The sequence below is a fragment of the Telmatherina bonti genome, assembly GCF_933228915.1.
Source record: "Telmatherina bonti genome assembly, chromosome: 23".
In the NCBI taxonomy this organism is placed as follows: Eukaryota; Metazoa; Chordata; class Actinopteri; order Atheriniformes; family Telmatherinidae; genus Telmatherina; species Telmatherina bonti.
The window spans coordinates 1,114,046-1,136,174 of NC_136632.1; the positions used below are offsets into that span (position 1 = coordinate 1,114,046).

General features: G+C 53.8%; 1 protein-coding gene across 2 annotated transcripts in view; it reads left to right on the forward strand.

Annotated features, from left to right (window-relative positions):
• Nucleotides 1-2,302: 2,302 nt before the first annotated feature.
• Nucleotides 2,303-22,129, forward strand: part of ipo8 (importin 8) — a gene marked incomplete at its 3' end in the record, with an annotated part of 89,998 nt that continues 70,171 nt past the window's right edge. For both annotated transcript variants that reach the window (XM_079262939.1, XM_079262940.1), the window contains exons 1-9: nucleotides 2,303-2,445; nucleotides 3,602-3,683; nucleotides 15,583-15,739; nucleotides 15,822-15,980; nucleotides 16,797-16,953; nucleotides 19,312-19,401; nucleotides 19,990-20,084; nucleotides 20,150-20,234; nucleotides 20,313-20,447. In XM_079262939.1, coding sequence (XP_079119065.1) covers nucleotides 2,362-2,445; nucleotides 3,602-3,683; nucleotides 15,583-15,739; nucleotides 15,822-15,980; nucleotides 16,797-16,953; nucleotides 19,312-19,401; nucleotides 19,990-20,084; nucleotides 20,150-20,234; nucleotides 20,313-20,447 — 1,044 coding nt within the window. In that variant the 5' untranslated portion in view covers nucleotides 2,303-2,361. The remainder of the gene's footprint in view (nucleotides 2,446-3,601; nucleotides 3,684-15,582; nucleotides 15,740-15,821; nucleotides 15,981-16,796; nucleotides 16,954-19,311; nucleotides 19,402-19,989; nucleotides 20,085-20,149; nucleotides 20,235-20,312; nucleotides 20,448-22,129) is intronic.

Sequence of the window (22,129 nt, forward strand, 5' to 3'; positions counted from 1 at the left end):
GTTCATCTGCATCAATGGTCCACTTTGACCTACGCCATGGGACTGGATTTAACTTGGATTGGAAGGAGCCCTGGTCATTTTCTTTTCTTTGTTATAGGCAGTGGAGCAAACTGCAGGGAGTAGACGGAGGATCCTCACCTTGTGCATGCAGTGTGGTAGACCTAAGAAACGGGGGGTCAGGTGAATAGTTTGTTTGCTGTCCAGTGTGAGTTGCAGTGTGGAGTGCTGTGTGAGTGATCACAGTGGGTTCATGTGGTGGAAATGATTAGGTGTCTCCCCGCGGTAAGAACCCTGCCTGTTTTGGTTCGTTTTTCACATACCGTCTCCAGGTCTTCAAATTGTATGTCGGGAGGAAAGCTGTTATGGCCTCTTATGGCCTTGTTTAGTCCCACAGTTTTCTCCTTATGGGTTTTCCAGAACTGGTTTGTTTGTTTTTTTCAGTAAATGTTTTAATGGGGAATTGGACGTATGTCTCCAGCCACTTCATACTTAGTCACAAGTAACTGCAGCAATAGCAATGTCTACCCACACATGCTGACTGGGTGGCCTGAAGATTGGGCTGCAGATGGAGCGGTTATGTTGGCTTCATGTGATCGTGATCTTCAGCTATTGCTGCAGTTACTTGCAACTAAGTGTGAAGTGGCTGGGATGGGGGGTGGGGATGTATACCCACACATGCTCAGCACCTCTCACCACAAGCAGCTTCAGAGTGAAAGAACATCCAGGCCTTCTTGAGGGTACTGGTTCCAGAGCCCAAGCCATGCATTGAGGTCAGTCCAACGACATCTAGCCGGCATCCCACAACCTCGTCTACCAACTCAGTTTCCTTCTCCACCACAAAGGTGACATTGCAGGTCCCTAAAGCTAGAATCAGACCACCAGGGTCCCCGCCTTCCGCTGCCAAAGAGCTGGCGTCACATCCAACCTATACGGCTCCGCCAGTGCATGGTGATGCCAAAGCAGGGTTGGAGAGACATGCTGCATCCAGGCAAGGGAAACCTGAAACTCATGTGCAATGTAAAACATGTAGCAGGACTGGATGAGCAAATAGGTTGTGAATTATGGTGTGTATGTCACATGATTAAAAAGCTATTAAAATGTGAAATAATTTATATAAAAAAGAGGAGATGAAAATGGAGAAAATAAAGGCTGTGCAACATGTGGCAGGACTGGATGAGCAATTAGGCAATGTTTTGAAGTGTGTAGGTCACATGACTAAAAAGCTATTGAACTTTGAAATATTAAAAAATTAATATAAAATACCAAAAGATGAAAATGAGGAAAATAAAGGCTGTGCAATGTGTGGCAGGACTGGATGAGTAATTAGGCAGTGATTTTAGGTGTGTAAGTCACGTGAGTCAAAACCTATTTATGTTTGAATTAATTAAAAATTCATATAAAATAGCACTAGATGACAAAGGGGGAAAATAAAGGCAGTGTAGCACTCACAGATAAATCGTAAATTGTTTAAAATTGTTTTGACATTCATAGCCCCAGTGGTTGCGGAGATAGTTATGTTTAAATTCTGCTGTCGTTAATTTGTTGACGGTCCCGAACTTTCCGCCGGTGGTGAAATTTGCAGTCACAACCCCACGACAAAGCAGCTTAGGGTCAGCAATTCATTACGAGGAGACTGGGTGTTGGAATATAGATGGAAGGTGTGAAGTTGAGAAGGCCGTTGCATCGTGCATCTTAACCCCACGACGAGGTGGCTTCGGGTCGGGAGACTGGGTGTCCAAATATCTGTTGAATATCAAACTAACTTTACCTCGGTAGGACACCGGCCCTTGAGAACCAACTTTGGACACCCATACTCTAAATTCTCCTCAAGAATGAATGTGAGAGTAAATGGTATTTTGTCCCTCTGGCTGCAGTAGGAGATGGTCCAGGACTGGCGACCTGGTGGGGTTGAGGTATAGAAAATAAATGAATGAATGATGTCCACTGTGATGGGAAAACTGTCTGCCTGCCTCACCTGTTGGGTTTAAAATGAACAGTGAAATGATTTCCACTGTGTCCAGGCCTTGTCAGATAGAATCACATCAACTTGCAACTAAAAGATTCTCTTTTGCTTAAATGTTATTTTTCTTTTCAATAAAACAAAGCTTTTATATTACTAACCCCCCCCCCCCCCCCATGTTGTTATTTGATTGTTTTCCTGCTCTAGCTATATTTGCAGAAGTGATTTCTTTGTACTGTTGTTGATCAAGATGGAAAAGAAAAACAGAAGCTTTTACTTTGAAGGGAAGATTTGGAAGTTGTTCTGTGGTTCCCGGAAGTTTTTCAGAGCTCGAGCCAGTGAATCCAGAACCATCACCACTGTGGGAACGTCAGCTAAGACCACAAAGGGAACCAGTCCACATGGACCCGAACCGGATAATCCAGGCTCTGAAAGGGACAATCGACCCGAATCTGAGGCTCGCGGCGGAAAACGAGCTGAACCAGGTAAGGACGGTGTGCAGGCCGTGTTCTGGTCTCGGTAGACCGGAGAGTTTGTGTCCGGGAGGTCTGAACACCGGACCTGAGGCCAGACTGCTCCGTGACTCTGATCTGGTACTCAGTCAGCCGGACCGAGACCTCTGAGCGGAACCCCAACCCAGTTCCGCTCACAGAGACAGTCCGAGACCGCTGCTGGTTGTGGTCTGGTGGGATTTCTGTAGTCCAGTCCGTAGTCCAGTCTGTAGTCCAGTCCGTAGTCCAGTCTGTAGTCCAGTCCGCAGTCCAGTCCGCAGTCCAGTCTGTAATCCAGTCCGTAGTCCAGTCTGTAGTCCAGTCCGTAGTCCAGTCCGTAGTCCAGTCTGTAGTCCAGTCCGCAGTCCAGTCCGTAGTCCAGTCCGTAGTCCAGTCTGTAGTCCAGTCCGCAGTCCAGTCCGTAGTCCAGTCCGTAGTCCAGTCTGTAGTCCAGTCCGTAGTCCAGTCCGCAGTCCAGTCTGTAGTCCAGTCTGTAGTCCAGTCCGTAGTCCAGTCCGTAGTCCAGTCCGCAGTCCAGTCCGTAGTCCAGTCCGTAGTCCAGTCCGCAGTCCAGTCCGCAGTCCAGTCCGTAGTCCAGTCCGTAGTCCAGTCTGTAGTCCAGTCTGTAGTCCAGTCCGTAGTCCAGTCCGTAGTCCAGTCTGTAGTCCAGTCTGTAGTCCAGTCTGTAGTCCAGTCCGTAGTCCAGTCCGCAGTCCAGTCCGCAGTCCAGTCCGTAGTCCAGTCCGTAGTCCAGTCCGTGGTCCAGTCCGCAGTCCAGTCTGTAGTCCAGTCCGTAGTCCAGTCCGTAGTCCGGTCCGTAGTCCGGTCCGTAGTCCAGTCTGTAGTCCAGTCCGAAGTCCAGTCTAGTTCTTTGGTCCACACAGACCGAAGAAGAAACACAGTCCAGAAACAAGCGAACAATACAGGTGCGGACGAGGTTCAGGTCCAGAGATGGTTGAGAAAGTACTGTACCACAGGTGATACAGGTAAAGTACCACAGGTGATACAGGTAGTCATACCGATGATGTAACAAATGAGGCTCTTCATTGTGACCAGCAGTATTACCATGTATCCATGGCAACAGAAGGACTGTAAGGAAGCAGACTTTGTCTCCAGATCAACATGGTTAAACTGTGGATGTGTGTTTCAGTCCTACAAGATCATCAACTTCGCCCCCACCCTCCTGCAGATCATCGTGTCGGAGCAGGTGGAGTTTCCAGTCCGCCAGGCCGGTAAGACCTCAGACTGTTTCCATCCTGTCACTGGTTTCCTCCAGAATAAACTTGTTTTACTTGTCCTGACTGGTGTCCAGCAGAGACCTGTCTGTCTCCTGAGACAGACAGGTCTCTGGAGACAGACAGGTTGGAAGTGGAGACAGACGAGGTCTCAGGAGACAGACAGGCTGGAGGTGGAGACAGACGAGGTCTCAGGAGACAGACAGGCTGGAGGTGGAGACAGACGAGGTCTCAGGAGACAGACAGGCTGGAGGTGGAGACAGACGAGGTCTCAGGAGACAGACAGGCTGGAGGTGGAGACGGAGAACGTCTCAAGAGACAGACAGGCTGGAGGTGGAGACAGACGAGGTCTCAGGAGACAGACAGGCTGGAGGTGGAGACAGACGAGGTCTCAGGAGACAGACAGGCTGGAGGTGGAGACAGACGATGTCTCAGGAGACAGACAGGCTAGAGGTGGAGACAGACAATGTCTCATGAGACAGACAGGCTAGAGGTGGAGACAGACGATGTCTAAGGAGACAGACAGGCTGGAGGTGGAGACAGACGATGTCTCAGGAGACAGACAGGCTGGAGGTGGAGACAGACGATGTCTCAGGAGACGGACAGGCTGGAGGTGGAGACAGACGATGTCTCAGGAGACAGACAGGCTGGAGGTGGAGACAGACGATGTCTCAGACAGACAGGCTGGAGGTGGAGACAGACGATGTCTCAGGAGTCAGACAGGCTGGAGGTGGAGACAGACGATGTCTCAGGAGACAGATAGGCTGGAGGTGGAGACAGACGAGGTCTCAGGAGACAGACAGGCTGGAGGTGGAGACAGACGAGGTCTCAGGAGACAGACAGGCTGGAGGTGGAGACAGACGATGTCTCAGGAGACAGACAGGCTGGAAGTGGAGACAGACGATGTCTCAGGAGACAGACAGGCTGGAGGTGGAGACAGAGAACGTCTCAGGAGACAGACAGGCTGGACGTGGAGACAGAGGACGTCTCAGCAGACAGACAGGCTGGAGGTGGAGACAGACGAGGTCTAAGGAGACAGACAGGCTAGAGGTGGAGACAGACGATGTCTCAGGAGACAGACAGGCTAGAAGTGGAGACAGACGAGGTCTCAGGAGACAGACAGGCTAGAGGTGGAGACAGACGATGTCTCAGGAGACAGACAGGCTGGAGGTGGAGACAGACGATGTCTCAGGAGACAGACAGGCTGGAGGTGGAGACAGAGAACGTCTCAGGAGACAGACAGGCTGGAGGTGGAGACGGAGAACGTCTCAGGAGACAGACAGGTTGGAAGTGGAGACAGACGATGTCTCAGGAGACAGACAGGCTGGAAGTGGAGACAGACGATGTCTCAGGAGACAGACAGGCTGGAAGTGGAGACAGACGATGTCTCAGGAGACAGACAGGCTGGAGGTGGAGACAGAGAACGTCTCAGGAGACAGACAGGCTGGACGTGGAGACAGAGGACGTCTCAGCAGACAGACAGGCTGGAGGTGGAGACAGACGAGGTCTCAGGAGACAGACAGGTTGGAGGTGGAGACAGACGATGTCTCAGGAGACAGACAGGTTGGAGGTGGAGACGGACGATGTCTCAGGAGACAGACAGTCTAGAAGTGGAGACAGACGAGGTCTCAGGAGACAGACAGGCTAGAGGTGGAGACAGACGATGTCTCAGGAGACAGACAGGCTGGAGGTGGAGACAGACGATGTCTCAGGAGACAGACAGGCTGGAGGTGGAGACGGAGGACGTCTCAGGAGACACACAGGTTGGAGGTGGAGACGGAGGACGTCTCAGGAGACAGATAGGCTGGAGGTGGAGACAGACGAGGTCTCAGGAGACAGACAGGTTGGAGGTGGAGACGGACGATGTCTCAGGAGACAGATAGGCTAGAAGTGGAGACAGACGAGGTCTCAGGAGACAGACAGGCTGGAGTTGCAGACAGACGATGTCTCAGGAGACAGACAGGCTGGAGGTGGAGACAGACGATGTCTCAGGAGACAGACAGGCTGGAGGTGGAGACAGACGATGTCTCAGGAGACAGACAGGCTGGATGTGGAGACGGAGGACGTCTCAGGAGACAGACAGGTTGGAGGTGGAGACGGAGGACGTCTCAGGAGACAGACAGGCTGGAGGTGGAGACGGAGGACGTCTCAGGAGACAGACAGGCTGGAGGTGGAGACGGAGGACGTCTCAGGAGACAGACAGGCTGGAGGTGGAGACGGAGGACGTCTCAGGAGACAGACAGGTTGGAGGTGGAGACGGAGGACGTCTCAGGAGACAGACAGGTTGGAAGTGGAGACAGACGAGGTCTCAGGAGACAGACAGGCTGGAGGTGGAGACGGAGAACGTCTCAGGAGACAGACAGGCTGGAGGTGGAGACAGACGAGGTCTCAGGAGACAGACAGGTTAGAGGTGGAGACAGACAATGTCTCAGGAGACAGACAGGCTAGAGGTGGAGACAGACAATGTTTCAGGAGACAGACAGGCTAGAGGTGGAGACAGACGATGTCTCAGGAGACAGACAGGCTGGAGGTGGAGACAGACGATGTCTCAGGAGACAGACAGGTTAGAGGTGGAGACAGACAATGTCTCAGGAGACAGACAGGCTAGAGGTGGAGACAGACGATGTCTCAGGAGACAGACAGGCTGGAGGTGGAGACAGAGGAGGTCTCAGGAGACAGACAGGCTGGAGGTGGAGACAGAGGACGTCTCAGGAGACAGACAGGCTAGAGGTGGAGACAGGCGATGTCTCAGGAGACAGACAGGCTGGAGGTGGAGACAGACGAGGTCTCAGGAGACAGACAGGCTAGAGGTGGAGACAGACGAGGTCTCAGGAGACAGACAGGTTGGAGGTGGAGACAGACGATGTCTCAGGAGACAGACAGGCTGGAGGTGGAGACGGAGGACGTCTCAGGAGACAGACAGGCTGGAGGTGGAGACGGAGGACGTCTTAGGAGACAGACAGGCTGGAGGTGGAGACAGACGATGTCTCAGGAGACAGACAGGCTGGAGGTGGAGACAGACGATGTCTCAGGAGACAGACAGGCTGGAGGTGGAGACAGACGATGTCTCAGGAGACAGACAGGCTGGAGGTGGAGACAGACGAGGTCTCAGGAGACAGACAGGTTGGAGGTGGAGACAGACGATGTCTCAGGAGACAGACAGGCTGGAGGTGGAGACGGAGGACGTCTCAGGAGACAGACAGGCTGGAAGTGGAGACAGACGAGGTCTCAGGAGACAGACAGGCTGGAGGTGGAGACGGAGAACGTCTCAGGAGACAGACAGGCTGGAGGTGGAGACAGACGATGTCTCAGGAGACAGACAGGCTGGAGGTGGAGACAGACGATGTCTCAGGAGACAGACAGGCTGGAGGTGGAGACAGACGAGGTCTCAGGAGACAGACAGGCTAGAGGTGGAGACAGACGATGTCTCAGGAGACAGACAGGCTGGAGGTGGAGACAGACGAGGTCTCAGGAGACAGACAGGCTAGAGGTGGAGACAGACGAGGTCTCAGGAGACAGACAGGCTAGAGGTGGAGACAGACGATGTCTCAGGAGACAGACAGGCTAGAGGTGGAGACAGACGAGGTCTCAGGAGACAGACAGGCTAGAGGTGGAGACAGACGATGTCTCAGGAGACAGACAGGCTGGAGGTGGAGACGGAGGACGTCTCAGGAGACAGACAGGCTGGAGGTGGAGACGGAGGACGTCTCAGGAGACAGACAGGTTGGAAGTGGAGACGGAGGACGTCTCAGGACACAGACAGGTTGGAAGTGGAGACGGAGGACGTCTTTGGAGACAGACAGGTTGGAAGTGGAGACAGACGATGTCTCAGGAGACAGACAGGCTGGCGGTGGAGACGGAGGACGTCTCAGGAGACAGACAGGCTGGAGGTGGAGACGGAGGACGTCTTAGGAGACAGACAGGTTGGAAGTGGAGACAGACGAGGTCTCAGGAGACAGACAGGCTGGAGGTGGAGACGGAGAACGTCTCAGGAGACAGACAGGCTGGAGGTGGAGACAGACGATGTCTCAGGAGACAGACAGGCTGGAGGTGGAGACGGAGGACGTCTCAGGAGACATACAGGCTGGAGGTGGAGACGGAGGACGTCTCAGGAGACAGACAGGTTGGAAGTGGAGACAGACGAGGTCTCAGGAGACAGACAGGCTGGAGGTGGAGACGGAGAACGTCTCAGGAAGACAGGCTGGAGGTGGAGACAGAGGAGGTCTCAGGAGACAGACAGGCTGGAGGTGGAGACAGACGATGTCTCAGGAGAAAGACAGGCTGGAGGTGGAGACAGAGGAGGTCTCAGGAGACAGACAGGCTGGAGGTGGAGACAGACGATGTCTCAGGAGACAGACAGGCTGGAGGTGGAGACAGAGGACGTCTCAGGAGACAGACAGGCTGGAGGTGGAGATAGACGAGGTCTCAGGAGACAGACAGGCTAGAGGTGGAGACAGACGATGTCTCAGGAGACAGACAGGCTAGAGGTGGAGACAGACGAGGTCTCAGGAGACATACAGGCTGGAGGTGGAGACAGACGAGGTCTCAGGAGACAGACAGGCTAGAGGTGGAGACAGACGATGTCTCAGGCGACAGACAGGCTACAAGTGGAGACAGACGAGGTCTCAGGAGACAGACAGGCTGGAGGTGGAGACAGACGAGGTCTCAGGAGACAGACAGGCTGGAGGTGGAGACAGACGATGTCTCAGGAGACAGACAGGCTGGAGGTGGAGACAGACGATGTCTCAGGAGACAGACAGGCTGGAGGTGGAGACAGACGAGGTCTCAGGAGACAGACAGGCTAGAGGTGGAGACAGACGAGGTCTCAGGAGACAGACAGGCTGGAGGTGGGGACAGACGAGGTCTCAGGAGACAGACAGGCTGGAGGTGGAGACGGAGGACGTCTCAGGAGACAGACAGGCTGGAGGTGGAGACGGAGGACGTCTTAGGAGACAGACAGGTTGGAAGTGGAGACAGACGAGGTCTCAGGAGACAGACAGGCTGGAGGTGGAGACGGAGAACGTCTCAGGAGACAGACAGGCTGGAGGTGGAGACAGACGATGTCTCAGGAGACAGACAGGCTGGAGGTGGAGACAGACGATGTCTCAGGAGACAGACAGGCTGGAGGTGGAGACAGACGAGGTCTCAGGAGACAGACAGGCTAGAGGTGGAGACAGACGATGTCTCAGGAGACAGACAGGCTGGAGGTGGAGACAGACGAGGTCTCAGGAGACAGACAGGCTAGAGGTGGAGACAGACGAGGTCTCAGGAGACAGACAGGCTAGAGGTGGAGACAGACGATGTCTCAGGAGACAGACAGGCTAGAGGTGGAGACAGACGAGGTCTCAGGAGACAGACAGGCTAGAGGTGGAGACAGACGATGTCTCAGGAGACAGACAGGCTGGAGGTGGAGACGGAGGACGTCTCAGGAGACAGACAGGCTAGAGGTGGAGACGGAGGACGTCTCAGGAGACAGACAGGTTGGAAGTGGAGACGGAGGACGTCTCAGGACACAGACAGGTTGGAAGTGGAGACGGAGGACGTCTTTGGAGACAGACAGGTTGGAAGTGGAGACAGACGATGTCTCAGGAGACAGACAGGCTGGCGGTGGAGACGGAGGACGTCTCAGGAGACAGACAGGCTGGAGGTGGAGACGGAGGACGTCTTAGGAGACAGACAGGTTGGAAGTGGAGACAGACGAGGTCTCAGGAGACAGACAGGCTGGAGGTGGAGACAGACGATGTCTCAGGAGACAGACAGGCTGGAGGTGGAGACGGAGGACGTCTCAGGAGACATACAGGCTGGAGGTGGAGACGGAGGACGTCTCAGGAGACAGACAGGTTGGAAGTGGAGACAGACGAGGTCTCAGGAGACAGACAGGCTGGAGGTGGAGACGGAGAACGTCTCAGGAAGACAGGCTGGAGGTGGAGACAGAGGAGGTCTCAGGAGACAGACAGGCTGGAGGTGGAGACAGACGATGTCTCAGGAGAAAGACAGGCTGGAGGTGGAGACAGAGGAGGTCTCAGGAGACAGACAGGCTGGAGGTGGAGACAGACGATGTCTCAGGAGACAGACAGGCTGGAGGTGGAGACAGAGGACGTCTCAGGAGACAGACAGGCTGGAGGTGGAGATAGACGAGGTCTCAGGAGACAGACAGGCTAGAGGTGGAGACAGACGATGTCTCAGGAGACAGACAGGCTAGAGGTGGAGACAGACGAGGTCTCAGGAGACATACAGGCTGGAGGTGGAGACAGACGAGGTCTCAGGAGACAGACAGGCTAGAGGTGGAGACAGACGATGTCTCAGGCGACAGACAGGCTACAAGTGGAGACAGACGAGGTCTCAGGAGACAGACAGGCTGGAGGTGGAGACAGACGAGGTCTCAGGAGACAGACAGGCTGGAGGTGGAGACAGACGATGTCTCAGGAGACAGACAGGCTGGAGGTGGAGACAGACGAGGTCTCAGGAGACAGACAGGCTGGAGGTGGAGACAGACGATGTCTCAGGAGACAGACAGGCTAGAGGTGGAGACAGACGAGGTCTCAGGAGACAGACAGGCTAGAGGTGGAGACAGACGAGGTCTCAGGAGACAGACAGGCTGGAGGTGGGGACAGACGAGGTCTCAGGAGACAGACAGGCTTGAGGTGGAGACAGACGAGGTCTCAGGAGACAGACAGGCTAGAGGTGGAGACAGACGATGTCTCAGGAGACAGAAAGGCTGGAGGTGGAGACGGAGGACGTCTCAGGAGACAGACAGGCTGGAGGTGGAGACGGAGGACGTCTCAGGAGACAGACAGGCTAGAGGTGGAGACGGAGGACGTCTCAGGAGACAGACAGGTTGGAAGTGGAGACGGAGGACGTCTCAGGAGACAGACAGGTTGGAAGTGGAGACAGACGATGTCTCAGGAGACAGACAGGCTGGAGGTGGAGACGGAGGACGTCTCAGGAGACAGACAGGCTGGAGGTGGAGACGGAGGACGTCTCAGGAGACAGACAGGTTGGAAGTGGAGACAGACGAGGTCTCAGGAGACAGACAGGCTGGAGGTGGAGACAGACGATGTCTCAGGAGACAGACAGGCTGGAGGTGGAGACAGACGATGTCTCAGGAGACAGACAGGCTAGAGGTGGAGACAGATGAGGTCTCAGGAGACAGACAGGCTAGAGGTGGAGACAGACGATGTCTCAGGAGACAGACAGGCTAGAGGTGGAGACAGACGATGTCTCAGGAGACAGACAGGCTGGAGGTGGAGACGGAGGACGTCTCAGGAGACAGACAGGCTAGAGGTGGAGACGGAGGACGTCTCAGGAGACAGACAGGTTGGAAGTGGAGACGGAGGACGTCTCAGGAGACAGACAGGTTGGAAGTGGAGACGGAGGACGTATCAGGAGACAGACAGGTTGGAAGTGGAGACAGACGATGTCTCAGGAGACAGACAGGCTGGAGGTGGAGACGGAGGACGTCTCAGGAGACAGACAGGCTGGAGGTGGAGACGGAGGACGTCTCAGGAGACAGACAGGTTGGAAGTGGAGACAGACGAGGTCTCAGGAGACAGACAGGCTGGAGATGGAGACAGACGATGTCTCAGGAGACAGACAGGCTGGAGGTGGAGACAGAGGACGTCTCAGGAGACAGACAGGCTGGAGGTGGAGACAGACGAGGTCTCAGGAGACAGACAGGCTAGAGGTGGAGACAGACGATGTCTCAGGAGACAGACAGGCTAGAGGTGGAGACAGACAGGCTGGAGGTGGAGACAGACGAGGTCTCAGGAGACAGACAGGCTGGAGGTGGAGACAGACGATGTCTCAGGAGACAGACAGGCTGGAGGTGGAGACAGACGAGGTCTCAGGAGACATACAGGCTGGAGGTGGAGACAGACAATGTCTCAGACAGATAGGCTAGAAGTGGAGACAGACGAGGTCTCAGGAGACAGACAGGCTAGAGGTGGAGACAGACGATGTCTCAGGAGACAGACAGGCTGGAGGTGGAGACAGACGAGGTCTCAGGAGACAGACAGGCTGGAGGTGGAGACAGACGATGTCTCAGGAGACAGACAGGCTAGAGGTGGAGACAGACGAGGTCTCAGGAGACAGACAGGCTAGAGGTGGAGACAGACGATGTCTCAGGAGACAGACAGGCTGGAGGTGGAGACGGAGGACGTCTCAGGAGACAGACAGGCTAGAGGTGGAGACGGAGGACGTCTCAGGAGACAGACAGGTTGGAAGTGGAGACGGAGGACGTCTCAGGACACAGACAGGTTGGAAGTGGAGACGGAGGACGTCTCAGGAGACAGACAGGTTGGAAGTGGAGACAGACGATGTCTCAGGAGACAGACAGGCTGGCGGTGGAGACGGAGGACGTCTCAGGAGACAGACAGGCTGGAGGTGGAGACGGAGGACGTCTTAGGAGACAGACAGGTTGGAGGTGGAGACAGACGAGGTCTCAGGAGACAGACAGGCTGGAGGTGGAGACGGAGAACGTCTCAGGAGACAGACAGGCTGGAGGTGGAGACAGACGATTTCTCAGGAGACAGACAGGCTGGAGGTGGAGACAGACGATGTCTCAGGAGACAGACAGGCTGGAGGTGGAGACAGGCGATGTCTCAGGAGACAGACAGGCTGGAGGTGGAGACAGACGAGGTTTCAGGAGACAGACAGGCTAGAGGTGGAGACAGACGAGGTCTCAGGAGACAGACAGGCTGGAGGTGGAGACAGACGATGTCTCAGGAGACAGACAGGCTGGAGGTGGAGACGGAGGACGTCTCAGGAGACAGACAGGCTGGAGGTGGAGACGGAGGACGTCTTAGGAGACAGACAGGTTGGAAGTGGAGACAGACGAGGTCTCAGGAGACAGACAGGCTGGAGGTGGAGACGGAGAACGTCTCAGGAGACAGACAGGCTAGAGGTGGAGACAGACGAGGTCTCAGGAGACAGACAGGCTGGAGGTGGAGACGGAGGACGTCTCAGGAGACAGACAGGCTGGAGGTGGAGACGGAGGACGTCTTAGGAGACAGACAGGTTGGAAGTTGAGACAGACGAGGTCTCAGGAGACAGACAGGCTGGAGGTGGAGACGGAGAACGTCTCAGGAGACAGACAGGCTAGAGGTGGAGACAGACGAGGTCTCAGGAGACAGACAGGCTGGAGGTGGAGACGGAGAACGTCTCAGGAGACAGACAGGCTAGAGGTGGAGACAGAGGAGGTCTCAGGAGACAGACAGGCTGGAGGTGGAGACAGAGGACGTCTCAGGAGACAGACAGGCTGGAGGTGGAGACAGACGAGGTCTCAGGAGACAGACAGGCTAGAGGTGGAGACAGACGATGTCTCAGGAGACAGACAGGCTGGAGGTGGAGACAGACGATGTCTCAGGAGACAGACAGGCTGGAGGTGGAGACAGAGGACGTCTCAGGAGACAGACAGGCTGGAGGTGGAGACAGACGAGGTTTCAGGAGACAGACAGGCTAGAGGTGGAGACAGGCGATGTCTCAGGAGACAAACAGGCTGGAGGTGGAGACAGACGAGGTCTCAGGAGACAGACAGGCTAGAGGTGGAGACGGACGATGTCTCAGGAGACAGACAGGCTGGAGGTGGAGACAGACGAGGTCTCAGGAGACAGACAGGCTAGAGGTGGAGACAGACGAGGTCTCAGGAGACAGACAGGCTAGAGGTGGAGACAGACGATGTCTCAGGAGACAGACAGGCTAGAGGTGGAGACAGACGAGGTCTCAGGAGACAGACAGGCTAGAGGTGGAGACAGACGATGTCTCAGGAGACAGACAGGCTGGAGGTGGAGACAGAGGACGTCTCAGGAGACAGACAGGCTGGAGGTGGAGACAGACGAGGTTTCAGGAGACAGACAGGCTAGAGGTGGAGACAGGCGATGTCTCAGGAGACAGACAGGCTGGAGGTGGAGACAGACGAGGTCTCAGGAGACAGACAGGCTAGAGGTGGAGACAGACGATGTCTCAGGAGACAGACAGGCTGGAGGTGGAGACAGACGAGGTCTCAGGAGACAGACAGGCTAGAGGTGGAGACAGACGAGGTCTCAGGAGACAGACAGGCTAGAGGTGGAGACAGACGATGTCTCAGGAGACAGACAGGCTAGAGGTGGAGACAGACGAGGTCTCAGGAGACAGACAGGCTAGAGGTGGAGACAGACGATGTCTCAGGAGACAGACAGGCTGGAGGTGGAGACGGAGGACGTCTCAGGAGACAGACAGGCTAGAGGTGGAGACGGAGGACGTCTCAGGAGACAGACAGGTTGGAAGTGGAGACGGAGGACGTCTCAGGACACAGACAGGTTGGAAGTGGAGACGGAGGACGTCTTTGGAGACAGACAGGTTGGAAGTGGAGACAGACGATGTCTCAGGAGACAGACAGGCTGGAGGTGGAGACAGGCGATGTCTCAGGAGACAGACAGGCTGGAGGTGGAGACAGACGAGGTCTCAGGAGACAGACAGGCTAGAGGTGGAGACAGACGAGGTCTCAGGAGACAGACAGGCTGGAGGTGGAGACAGGCGATGTCTCAGGAGACAGACAGGCTGGAGGTGGAGACAGACGAGGTCTCAGGAGACAGACAGGCTAGAGGTGGAGACAGACGAGGTCTCAGGAGACAGACAGGTTGGAGGTGGAGACAGACGATGTCTCAGGAGACAGACAGGCTGGAGGTGGAGACGGAGGACGTCTCAGGAGACAGACAGGCTGGAGGTGGAGACGGAGGACGTCTTAGGAGACAGACAGGTTGGAAGTGGAGACAGACGAGGTCTCAGGAGACAGACAGGCTGGAGGTGGAGACGGAGAACGTCTCAGGAGACAGACAGGCTGGAGGTGGAGACAGACGAGGTCTCAGGAGACAGACAGGCTGGAGGTGGAGACAGACGATGTCTCAGGAGACAGACAGGCTGGAGGTGGAGACAGAGGACGTCTCAGGAGACAGACAGGCTGGAGGTGGAGACAGACGAGGTTTCAGGAGACAGACAGGCTGGAGGTGGAGACGGAGGACGTCTCAGGAGACAGACAGGCTAGAGGTGGAGACAGACGAGGTCTCAGGAGACAGACAGGCTGGAGGTGGAGACGGAGGACGTCTCAGGAGACAGACAGGCTGGAGGTGGAGACGGAGGACGTCTTAGGAGACAGACAGGTTGGAAGTGGAGACAGACGAGGTCTCAGGAGACAGACTGGCTGGAGGTGGAGACGGAGAACGTCTCAGGAGACAGACAGGCTGGAGGTGGAGACAGACGAGGTCTCAGGAGACAGACAGGCTGGAGGTGGAGACAGACGATGTCTCAGGAGACAGACAGGCTGGAGGTGGAGACAGACGAGGTTTCAGGAGACAGACAGGCTAGAGGTGGAGACAGGCGATGTCTCAGGAGACAGACAGGCTCTAGGTGGAGACAGACGAGGTCTCAGGAGACAGACAGGCTAGAGGTGGAGACAGACGAGGTCTCAGGAGACAGACAGGCTGGAGGTGGAGACAGACGAGGTCTCAGGAGACAGACAGGCTGGAGGTGGAGACAGACGAGGTCTCAGGAGACAGACAGGTTGGAGGTGGAGACACACGAGGTCTCAGGAGACAGACAGGCTGGAGGTGGAGACAGACGAGGTCTCAGGAGACAGACAGGCTGGAGGTGGAGACAGACGAGGTCTCAGGAGACAGACAGGCTGGAGGTGGAGACGGAGGACGTCTCAGGAGACAGACAGATGGAGGCCCTGTGGTCCATAGAGGATGTTCCAATTATTTAGATGTTTTCTATTTACAACATGAATATATTGATCCTGGTTTATCAGTCAGAAGGAAACTGCAGAATTATGTCACCTGTACATGGATGCCTTACTGATTGTGTGTGTGTGTGTGTGTGTGTGTGTGTGTGTGTGTGTGTGTGTGTGTGTGTGCTTGTTCAGCGGCCATCTACCTGAAGAATATGGTGAGCCAGTACTGGCAAGATCGGGAACCGTCTGTGGGTGAGGTTGTGTTTCCCTTTAACATTCATGAGAACGACCGGCAGCAGATCAGGGAGCACATCGTGGAGGGGATCATCCGCTGTCCAGAATCTATACGGTATTCTGAGGAGCTTGTTCTCTAGATCTTTCTGGATTGTTAGATCCCGCTGGGTTTCTGAATGATCCTTTTATGTCTGTAGCGCACAGCTAACCATGTGTCTGAGAGTGATCATCAAACACGACTTCCCTGGCCGCTGGACCGCTGTTGTGGACAAGATCAGCATGTATCTGCAGTCTCAGAACAGCGGCAGCTGGTACGGCAGCTTGCTGGCTCTTTACCAGCTGGTCAAAACATACGAGTGAGTAACTGGCGTACAGTGGTGAGTTTGATTCCCTCGCTCTGAGCGTCAATCCAGGAGGTGGAGACTAAACCAGGAGGACAGAAAAGACAGGAAGTTTGTGGTTTAGGTCTTAGACAAGGACAGGTCTGAACCCATGTGAAAGTCATGAAGTATATACACAAACCTATAATCACGCCATTAGAGCCATAAAAAACAGTTCATCATCTGAACAACATGGTCAACTTCATGGTGGCATCAATAGATGATGAGCAGTGCAAACACATGGCTTACATTATCTCATGGATGGACATATGCTCGCAACTAAGTCCCTGTTGTGACTTTCCTTGGGAGAAAGCAAGGTCTGCACTCATTAGTTGTCAAGGGTCGGAGTTGGTTTACAGAGGTTAGGTCTAACCTGGTAGCTGTGTACATGTACCACAGGTGGTACTGGTTTAACATATCAACCCCTTCACCAATTATTTTGTGATTTATGAACCATTATTAAATTCAAATCATCTGATCTTTGGTTTCAACGGAGCATCAATGTCAGACTAAAACATGAGCAAGTTTTAATTCTGACTATTCCAATGAAGCTGATGGCTGCTCCAGGTGACATGTTTCTTTTTTTTTACTATGTCTTCGACTGAGGCTAGGCTCTAGCGATCCAGGTATCACAGCATCCTCCTCATCCGGATCGTGGCAGTTTGTTAACTTCCTAACAAGCTGGTCGAGCTGATGTTTACAGAAACAGATATTTATCAGAAAATATGATATTTTTAAATGATTTTTCCTGGTTCTTGTTTTTACATTTGTGTTTGTGCGTGTGTTACATAGATACAGGAAGGCTGATGAGAGGGAGCCACTGCTGGCGGCCATGCAGATATTCTTACCCAGAATTCAACAGCTCATCAGTCAACTGATGCCAGACGCCACCATCTTCTCCGTCCTCATCCAGAAACAGATCCTTAAGATCTTCCATGCTCTCGTACAGGTGAGAGTGTGAACACAGGTAATCTGATTATTGGTTATTGGTCAACTGCAACATGATGATAATGATGAAAATGATAATCATAATTCTGATGATGAAAATGATGATAATCAATATGAGACTAGCTGTCATAAGATGGCGGTGAGGAAGGTGAAGGTGTGGACCCAAATGCAGAGATGAGGGAACAGGGATGCAGATTTCAGTAGGTTTATTTTAACTCAGGATCTCCAGGGACTACAACAAACAACTAGCGCAACAAAATGATCCAGCAACGAAGAACTAAAACTGAGGGGTATAAATACACTGGGGAACCAAACAAGACCAGGTGAATGGAATGAACAGGAAATCAAAAAAGCTAAACAACAAACAAGGGAACCAAACAGGAAAAACTACAAAATAAAACAGGAAACCTGAAACTAAGGCACAGCACAAACCACATCATGACAACTAGCTATGGTTACATTATGTTCTTCATTTGGAATTTATTATATTCAGAATTACATAATTCTGAACAAAAGTGACACCAGCAGTGAGGGATGCTGTCAAGCTGAAGAAGGAGTCCTATCGGGCCTTCTTGGACTGTGGGACTCTGGAGGCAGCTGATGGGTACCGACAGGCTAAGCGGCATGCGGCTTCGGCTGTCGCCAAGGCAAAAACTCGGGCATGGGAGGAGTTCGGCGAGGCCATGGAGAAAGACTTCCGGACGGCTTCGAGGAGATTCTGGTCCACCATCCGGCGGCTCAGGAGGGGGAAGCAGTGCTCCATCAATACTGTGTACAGTGGAGGTGGGGAGCTGCTGACCTCAACTCGGGACGTTGTGGGTCGGTGGAGGGAATACTTCGAAGACCTCCTCAATCCTACCAACACGTCTTCCGATGAGGGAGCAGAGCTGGTGGACTCAGGGGTGGACTCTCCTATCTCTGGGACTGAAGTCGATGAGGTGGTCAAAAAGCTCCTTGGCGGCAAGGCCCCGGGGGTGGATGAGATCCGCCCGGAGTTCCTTAAGGCTCTGGATGCTGTGGGGCTGTCCTGGCTGACACGTCTCTGCAGCATTGCGTGGACATCGGGGGCAGTACCGCTGGACTGGCAGACTGGGGTGGTGGTCCCCCTTTTTAAGAAGGGGGACCGGAGGGTGTGTTCCAATTACAGGGGAATCACACTCCTCAGCCTCCCTGGTAAGGTCTATTCAGGGGTCCTGGAGAGGAGGGTCCACCGGATAGTCGAATCCCGGATTGAGGAGGAGCAGTGTGGTTTTCGTCCTGGTCGCGGAACAGTGGACCAGCTCTATACCCTCTTTGGGGTCCTGGAGGGGGCATGGGAGTTTGCCCAACCAGTCTACATGTGCTTTGTGGACCTGGAGAAGGCGTTCGACCGTGTCCCCCGGGGGCTCCTGTGGGGGGTACTCCGGGAGTATGGGGTACCGGACCCCCTTGTGCGAGCTGTCCGGCCCCTGTACGACAGGTGTCAGAGCTTGGTCCGCATTGCTCGCAGAAAGTCGGCAGAAATCTCGTATACAGGCGGCTGAAATGAGTTTCCTCCGCAGGGTGGCCGGGCTCTCCCTTAGAGATAGGGTGAGGAGCTCGGTCATCCGGGAGGAGATCAGAGTAGAGCCGCTGCTCCTCCGCATCGAGAGGAACCAGTTGAGGTGGCTCGGGCATCTGGTCAGGATGCCTCCTGGACCTCCCTGGTGAGGTGTTCCAGGCACGTCCCTCTGGGAGGAGACCCCGGGGAAGACCCAGGACACGCTGGAGGGATTATATCTCTCGGCTGGCCTGAGAACGCCTCGGGATCCCCCCGCAGAGTTGGCAAATGTGGCTGGGGAGAGGGAAGTCTGGGCTTCACTGCTTAGGCTGCTGCCCCCGCGACCCAACCCCGGATAAGCGGCAGAAGATGAATGGATGGATTGATGAATAAAAGTATTTTCCTTCACATGGAAATAGTAATTCCGAATTGAGTTTTACCTGGAAAACACAGTTATTTGCCTTTACCAAATTCTACTTTTGACCGGTGGGTTGTGAAGGGTTCTGATTGGACTGGGGGTGGATGTAACGTATTTACGTCTACCGGAAAAAACAAACTCAGTTTCCTGCCGAGCTCGTAACTATCTTTGGAATTGAGCTTGATTTTGAATTATGTGTTCACATGGTAATTTTTTTAAATATTCTGATTAAGGAGGAATTAAAACCTCATGTAAAAACCTGGATGATAATGATAATTATAATGGTGATAATGATGCACTTACAGTAATGACTGTAAATGATAAATGTAAGGACGATAATAATGACAGTGGCGATAATGATAATCGTGATAATGATTATAATAATGATGATAATAATATTGAAGATGACTATCTTCCTGCAGTATTCGCTGCCTCTCCAGCTGATCAATAACACAGTGATGACCCAGTGGATGGAAATTCTGCGGGCAGTGATGGACAGAGACGTCCCTGCTGTAAGAAGATGCTTTGCTTTTCAGTGGTGAAAGTAGATTTCTGATGAACCATGAAGAACCTTCAGGTCTCCTGGTAAAATGATGGATTCACCTCCTTAACAAGCTTAATTTACCAGCTGGCTGCTCTGGATCCTTATCTCATTAATAAAGTAACCATTCATCAATCAGGTCAGCGGGATCCCCCCGTTCCCCATCCAACCTTCCACAGTCCACTCTTCCACCATCCAATCAGGAACCTGTGGACTCTTTACGTCCGCCTGCTCTTTTGTATCTTTTCTGTTTTAGTCATGTTCCCTTCGGCTTTCTGTCATCATGTTTTGATGTATTTCCATTGAATACTTCTCAGCTTCCTCAACTTGCTTTACTTCCCATTTTGTTTGGAACTGATGCTTATATCAAGCACAGCTGACCAAGGTCTTTTTCCTCATTTGTATATTAAAACGTTCTCAAGGTGTGGTGAGTCCATCATCTCCACCAGGTAGAATAAACTTTCTGGATCCTTCTTTGATCCAAACTTTGTCTGAGGTGAATAAAACTGAAAGATTTGTTCTGTTTGTCCCAAAATCTGAAGTCCTTTTTGTTTGCCAGGAGACGCTGGAGGTGGATGAGGACGATCGCCCTGAGCTGGCATGGTGGAAGTGTAAGAAGTGGGCATTGCGCATCATCACCAGGCTCTTTGAGCGGTGAGTGCAGACTGCAGGTTAGCGCAGTGTTAGCTTCCATCCTCCTGATCCTGATCCTGCTGCAGGTACGGAAGTCCTGGAAACGTGACGAAGGAATACTACGAGTTTGCAGACTTCTTCCTCAGGACGTACGCAGTAGGAATACAACAAGTAAGCTGTGTCTAAGATAATCTACACATGCTGGCTCTCGGCAGCTTTGCCTCTCAGCTCTGTCCTGTTTCTGTCCAGGTTCTGCTGAAGGTTGTGCACCAGCACCGACAGAAGGCCTACGTCACCCCTCGTGTCCTGCAGCAGAGCCTGAACTACTTAAACCAGTCGCTGTCTCACTCCCTGACCTGGAAACACATGAAACCACACATGCAGGTCAGCACGGCTGCTTTAAACTGTTTCCAGAAGGTCCCCATGACACCGTTTCACTAGGATCAGGAAGAGTAAGACAGATGCTGCATCGTTCCAGTTAAAGGAATAAAAATTAAGAAAAAGCTGAATCTGAAAGCAACATCATTTTCATAAACGCATTTTTTCACATAGGTAGCTAAAACTGCAATAATTTTTTTCATCTATCAACTAACAGCCATCCATCCATCTTCTGCCGCTTATCCGGGGTCAGGTCGCGGGGGCAGCAGCCTAAGCAAGGAAGCCCAGACTTCTCTGGGCAATCCACCCTATTCCGCCTAAGGACCATGGTCTCAGATTTGGAGGTGCTGATTCTTATTCCAGCGGCTTCACACTCGGCCGCAAATCACTCAAGCGAGAGCTAGAGCAGATGAAGCCAACAGGACCACGTCATCTGCAAAAAGCAGGGACCCAATCCTGAGGCCACCAAGCCGGATCCCCTCAACACCTCGGCTGCGCCTAGAAATTCTGTCCATATAAGTTATGAACAGAATCGGTGATAAAGGGCAGCCTTGGCGGAGTCCAACCCTCACTGGAAACGAATCCGACTTACTACCGGCAATGCGGACCAAGCTCTGACACCTGTCGTACAGGGACCGGACAGCTCGTACAAGGGGGTCCGGTACCCCATACTCCCGGAGTACCCCCTACAGGAGCCCCCAGGGGACACGGTCGAATGCCTTCTCCAGGTCCACAAAACACATGTAGACTGGTTGGGCAAACTCCCATGCCCCCCCCAGGACCCCAGAGAGGGTATAGAGCTGGTCCACTGTTCTGCAACCAGGACGAAAACCACACTGCTCCTCCTCAATCCGAGATTCGACTATCCGGCGGACCCTCCTCTCCAGGACCCCTGAATAGACCTTACCAGGGAGGCTGAGGAGTGTGATTCCCCTGTAATTGGAACACACCCTCCTGTCCCCCTTCTTAAAAAGGGGGACCACCACCCCAGTCTGCCAGTCCAGCGGTACTGCCCCCGATGTCCACGCGATGCTGCAGAGGCGTGTCAGCCAGGACAGCCCCACAGCATCCAGAGCCTTAAGGAACTCCGGGCGGATCTCATCCACCCCTGGGGCCTTGCCGCCAAGGAGCTTTTTGACCACCTCAGCGACTTCAGCCCCAGAGATAGGAGAGTCCACCCCTGAGTCCCCCAGCTCTGCTTCCTCATCGGAAGACGTGTTGGTAGGATTGAGGAGGTCTTCGAAGTATTCCCTCCACCGACCCACAACGTCCCGAGTTGAGGTCAGCAGCTCCCCATCTCCACTGTACACAGTGTTGATGGAGCACTGCTTCCCCCTCCTGAGCCGCCGGATGGTGGACCAGAATCTCCTCGAAGCCGTCCGGAAGTCTTTCTCCATGGCCTCGCCGAACTCCTCCCATGCCCGAGTTTTTGCCTCGGCAACAGCCGAAGCCGCATGCCGCTTAGCCCGCCGGTACCCATCAGCTGCCTCCAGAGTCCCACAGGCCAAGAAGGCCCGATAGGACTCCTTCTTCAGCTTGACGGCATCCCTCACTGCTGGTGTCCACCAACGAGTCCTGGGATTACCGCCACGACAGGCACCAACGACCTTACAGCCACAGCTCCGGCCGGCCGCCTCAGCAATAGAGACACGGAACACAGCCCATTCAGACTCAATGTCCCCCGCCTC